The sequence below is a fragment of the Sphaeramia orbicularis genome, chromosome 12 (genome assembly GCF_902148855.1).
Source record: "Sphaeramia orbicularis chromosome 12, fSphaOr1.1, whole genome shotgun sequence".
NCBI classification, from domain to species: domain Eukaryota; kingdom Metazoa; phylum Chordata; class Actinopteri; order Kurtiformes; family Apogonidae; genus Sphaeramia; species Sphaeramia orbicularis.
In genome coordinates, this window is record NC_043968.1 from 56897163 (window position 1) to 56903385 (window position 6223).

Here is a 6223-nt window from a genome sequence, read left to right on the forward strand (position 1 = left end):
CCATTTATTGTAATATTATCTTCAGTTTTGCTTTATTTTGTGAAAAACTAGTATTTCCCTATATTTAATTTACTGATCATGTAAAATGTTCATCAAAGCTCAGATTAAAATTGAGGGTTATCAAATCAAAAACAGAGAAAACTGAAGAATTGACTTTTAAAGGAAAATGTATCATTAACTGAACATAAACCAAGTGTCTCCATTCACTGTCATTGATCCAACTCCATGAGTTGTATTGGTGAATTAATGTTGTAGAAGATGACGTTGTTTCCACATTCACTATGAAGCCTCTGAACGTCCAAATGGGTTGTATCTGATGACCATGAAAGGATGATAAACTGTTATTTACAATTATTTACATGTATTGACAGGATTAGTGGATCAACAGGTATTAAACATTTTAGATCTGTAGAGGATTTGGTCACCAGCGGATGTTTGGGTCTTTATGGGTTAAAGTGATTCAGAAAATTAAACCAATCTGAAATATTTACAGATTTTTTTTATCAAGAGCACTACGAAAGATTGTTTGGGAAATGGAAAGAAATTAGTGTCCATACTATTAAACATTGAGCGATGATCTGAGAAAATGATTTGATGATTTGAATTCAGGAAATGTTTTTATATTAAAAATATAAAAATTCCTGTACAAATAAACATGTTCAAAACTCAATAATACATTCAATATTGTCTGTATGTGAATGTCCAGCCTCTGAACAAGCAGACTGACCCCTCATCCATTTGTTGCCATGTGTTCTTTATGATTTTGGAACACTGTTCTTGGATCTGTTGGAACACAATGAACAGCCACGGATATCTGAAATATACACAAATACATTTTTTAATTTAGTGTTCTGTTACTGCCACATCATGACTGGCTTTACTTCCATCTTTATATACAGTCTATAAAAATGTACCAACTTGTTCTAAAGCTTATTTTCATTTGTACACAGTTACTGGGCCTATTTGTCTCCACAGTGGAAGAATTGTAGACATTGTTTATAAGTGAACAGTTCAGTGAGTTCATTTTTCTCCTTAAGTATACTAACGGGGAGGTGTGTTTTATTTTGGTAGTGATCACTATGATGCATATGATACAACTGAATCATGACGGAAGACTTTGCTTTGTGGAAACAAGATGCTGCAAGTCTTCAATTATGTGATCCGGTGTTGTAACCTTTTTGCAGGTGGAGGTATCTCCAGCTATGCGGGCCAACGGGGAGCTGCAGGGCGGAGTCTGGAGGCATGTTTGGATCAGGCTCTCAAGGAGATCCCCAAACAACGACACCACCTGACACCGGTTTACCTGGGAGCCACGGCCGGCATGAGGCTGCTGCAGTGAGTCACAGTCGCACAGTTTTTTTCTTATTGTTTGTCTCTATGCAACTTCGTTTTACTCATGTACTTCATCTTTCAGCACCAAAATAATTCTGCCGAATTTAAAGACATCTCTCACATCAAAAGCAACGGTGCATTAATAATAAACAAAATAGCAACATGGTCCATATATAATTTTTTCTGGATTTTCTCTTTAGAAATGGTATGAAAGGTACATTGTCTAAGATTGAGGTGGATCTAAATGTAAAATAGGAACAAAATATTCATAATTATGTTTTTTTAATTATTATTAATGATAATTAACAAGACATTGTGGACAGAAATACAACAACACATAAACAAAGGGAAAATAAAACAAATAAACAAACCGAAAACAACAACAATGACAGAGTAATGACAAACAACAACAATGAAAACATCATGTTACAATGAAAAAGATCATAAATGTAAAAAGCAACTAAACAATATAGCTTGGTAAGGGGCGACAGGGAAAAGGGGAAGAGGAGAGTGTGAGTGAAAGTGAGAAAGAGAGAGGGGGAAAATAATAATTGTTGTAATAATACAAAAATATAATAATAATAATAATAATAATAATAATAATAATAATAATAATAATAATAATAGTAATAATAACAATAATAATAATAATAATAATACCAGTAGCCTAATTTGCTAGTATTATTGTGGCAGTGGTAGTGGCAGAGGCAGCCACAATACAACAATGGGTTAAATAATTTAATTTTTGTAATAATGTATTTGCATCAGTTACTGACCGTTTGAGTTCATATGAATTAATTTAGATTAATATGGCTATTATGTTATCATTATCATCATTATTACGGATGGGAATTGATAAGAATCTATCAGTTCGGGTTCCATTATTAATATCATTTATCGATTTGTTCCCCTATTGATTCTTTTATCGATTCTCATTGGATTAGGGAATAAACTACAGTACAAATGGCTTTGTTTGCATTAACTCTTTCATGTCAAATATGCACTAACATTTTGCATTTAATTCTAACAAACCTCATAAAGGGTTATAAAGGTGTAGTTAAAGGAGTGTTAGAGCCTCGTCATCATCTAAATGTAATTCTAGGACATGGAGATTACTCATAAACAACAGAAAACCAGGTTGACACAGTGAAATGGCATGAACAGAAACAGTAGTGATAGAACCCAGAGACGTTTAATGTTAGCGGCAGCGACAGAGGACGCTTTGCTGTAGGATCCTAACCCCCTTTGCTAAACAGCCAATCAGAGACATTACATTGGTGCAGTTTAACTGGATGCTGTGGTTAAATGTTTCCACATGTTGGAGGTATTTAACCCTTTGTCATAATGGAAGCTCTGCAACTATTGTAAATGGCCCGAGTGCCATCTTTACTGGTGAAATACAAGCAGACTATAGAGGCGTCTGAACCAAAATACAGAAATGATGCAATGATGCATTTGATGTGATGATGTTGGAGAACCAATGAGCAAAATTATGAAGCAAACAGATTAATAATTCCAAGGACCTGAGCTACTGGAACTGGTTCTTGCTTCCCATCTCTTATTTATTAGTTTTATAAACTTAGAATGAATTGTTATCTACAAGGAGATTCCTCCATGGGTCTGATGTTTCTTAAAACCGCCTTTTTCTTCTGCTTTCCTGTCTGTTTAATTACATAAAATATCAACATGCATCATCATTATCATCCACTATGTCAGCACTAGACCGTTCTCCTCCACTAAAAAGCTGAAAACAGACAAAACAAACACTGGTTCCTCTGTAGTGGACACAATAGGGGACGGAGATGGGGTATTCAGCTGGCTGCAATCTGCAACTTCGCTAAATGTTGCTGAAGATTAACGAATGAACCTTCATAAAACTAGAGCAGAAACGTAGAGAGTGAGGTTTCAAAGAACAAACAGCAGATCAACAGGAGGACACATACCCTTGGTCATATGTTCAGCATTTAGTTGTTATGTCATTACATATGTGAGTGAAGTAGTTCTTTACCCATGACCAGATCCAGTGTCTTCCAAAATCTGATTATCTAAAGATCTCCATTTACACTCAGACCATTTCCTGTCTTATCAGCTTCAGCAGCTGAGCTTTTACTTTTACACAGAATGGGCCTTCATATGCCTCATAATCAGAAAGAAATGTTGCCATTTCAGCATCAAACTCCATTCTTTCCATTTAGAGCTGTGTCCAGTGAAGAAAACAACAACAGTGCTTTTAGTTTTTTTCACTGAGTCACTTTCATCAGCTCTAAAAGTTGTTTCTTAATGGTTCTCATCCCATCTGGTCACTTTCTGATTCTTCAGTTGCAGGTCCTGGTGTTAGTTTTCCTCACCATGGGAGACCAGCAGAGTGGCTCACTACTCCCTCTAGTGGTCACATAAATCCCCACGGCCTGTCGCTGGAAATAAATTCAGTTCATATCTCTACAACCCAATACATCGGCATCTTTGACAGAACTTCACAGCTCTCTATTCTAAACACTCTAATGATAACTTTAGGTCATATTTAATATTTGATCATATAAATACTACATATAACCCTTTTTAAATTAAATAATGAGCCTTTGAAAATGACAGTGGAAAGAGAACAAAGTGATGTTTGTGTTAAAATTTTGGAAAATAAAAAAGTCAAATTTGTATTTTACTTCCCACCTCTGGAGTGGATTGATCCCTGAAATACACGGTTGAACATAAAGTTGGAATAATTTTGTTTTCATACACATTCCTCTTTTTATTCCTATTTATACACATCAGTAATCACCTTTGACCAGGGGAAATGATCACAGGAGTCCCAGTTACACTTTATCATCAAGAATAAATCACATTGTCATTTCATGAGAAAAGATAAAAAATATTTTATTACAACTTTATGGGCAACAGTGTATTAATGTGTCCAACCTTATGTCACAATTTATTTTATTTATCTTCTCTTAAGCATTAGTACAATGTGATTCTCTGCTTCTTTTTGCTCCATATCATAGACACGTCTTGATTTGTTTGGCAAATCATCAATAAAATGTGTCCTTCAGTAACATATCAGTAGCATTTACATTGTGTGTGATGCATGAACGTCACAGTTTGTACTGTATCTAGACCTGACCTCCTACCATATGAACAGTCTGGTGAAATCATGTTACTTGTCCTCCATCCAGGATCTCCAATCCACAGCAGTCAGCTCAGATCCTGCAGGAAGTGGGACATAAAATCCAGTCGTACCCGTTCAAGTACCAGGGAGCAGTGATTCTGAGCGGTGAGGACGAGGGGGCTTACGGCTGGGTCACCGTCAACTACCTCTTAGAAAACTTTATTAAGGTACTGAAGTCTATCAGAGAGGTTGGATTGGGTTTGTTCATGTTTCAGAGGGAGCAGGTTTTGGCCTGTTGTATTTTATTTAGAAGGTGAATGGTGACATCTAGTGGCTTGTGTGACTCATTATTCTTATGTTAAAGCTTGTAAAACTTGTTTGCAGGAGGCATTTTCATTAGTTTTTCCATTTGTCTGTCTTTTTTTTCAGTTTACACTACTTTTATAAGTGTGTAAGTGTTTGAGTTTTATTTTTATTTTGAGGAATTAACTAGTTTAAGCTGAATTTATATTAATTTTAATATTGTACTTTCAGTTTTTCAGGTATTTTGGGGGAAAATCTGATTTATAAAAACTGAAACTGAAAGATTTAGAAAAAAATACATAAAAAAAAAAAATAAAAATATATATATATATATATATATATATATATATACACACATATATATATATATATATATATATATATATATATATATATATATATATATATGATTAAATTTTGTGGAAAAAAAAAAAAAATGTATTCACTATGGACCTATGATGTTGCTCCAAATGTATACAGTATAACACAAGAGAACAGTTTTGAAAGACAATTTGAGCCTCTAGTTTCTTCTTTTTCAGATAACATATGTCCAATAAAGTGAGGTTGATGTGAAAGACCTAAATTAAAAGTGAAAATGACCATAAATTCTAATTTCTGGAGCCAATTGCGGATGAAACCAAAGCTGATTTTAGTTGCAAATGTATATTGCTTTTGTTCATGTTGCACTTATTTTAATATTATTTTTATTTCAATTAACAATATGTCTTTTACTTCTTGTCTTTAGATTTAATTTTAGTTTTTGTTCACTATGATAAACCTGTTCACATGAGCTACAAAAGGATTAAAACAAATTTATCTTGACAAAATATATTTTGTCATCTTTAAAAATCTTTGAAAGGAATCAGAACAGGAAGAACCACTTTTTTTAAACCCAGATCACCCAAAGAAATCAGAACAAACAATCAATACAAATAATTTATTTTTACAACAGTAAAAACTCTTTCCTCTGTGATGAGAGGAATTGTTTGGATGGAAATTAGAAAGATAGTTTGGAAACACTAATCTTGAGGTAATAAATGAATAAACTACCTCATACCAACTCTGATTCCTGTTCTCCTAGTGTCCATCTTTGAATGTACAGTATCTGTTTCAACCTAACAGACCAGTGGAATTCCCATCATGCCCTGCTCTCCTTCCCCTGCAGTACGGCTTCGTGGGGCGCTGGTTCAGCCCCGGCAGAGCCACCGTCGGAGCCCTGGACTTCGGCGGAGCCTCCACCCAGATCACATTTGTGACCCAGGAGGAGTTGGAGGATGCGAAGGACCGGATAAAGCTGCGTCTGTACGGTCAGGATTACTCGCTCTACACCCACAGCTTCCTCTGCTACGGCAAAGACCAGGCCCTCAAGAGGCTGCTGGCACATTTAGTCAAGGTACAGTCACGTCTTAAGAAAAGTGAATGAATCTAAACACTCTGAGCACTTGGACTTGGTTTATTTTGCCATCACATCCTCCCTGACCTTTACAG

The 6223-nt window shown here is 35.1% G+C and overlaps 1 protein-coding gene across 1 annotated transcript in view; it reads left to right on the top strand.

Annotated features, from left to right (window-relative positions):
* Positions 1–6223, top strand: part of entpd2b (ectonucleoside triphosphate diphosphohydrolase 2b) — a 35217-nt gene that overhangs the window by 22180 nt on the left and 6814 nt on the right. Inside the window, exons 3-5 of the mRNA XM_030149670.1 lie at positions 1185–1335; positions 4500–4659; positions 5901–6128. Coding sequence (XP_030005530.1) covers positions 1185–1335; positions 4500–4659; positions 5901–6128 — 539 coding nt within the window. The remainder of the gene's footprint in view (positions 1–1184; positions 1336–4499; positions 4660–5900; positions 6129–6223) is intronic.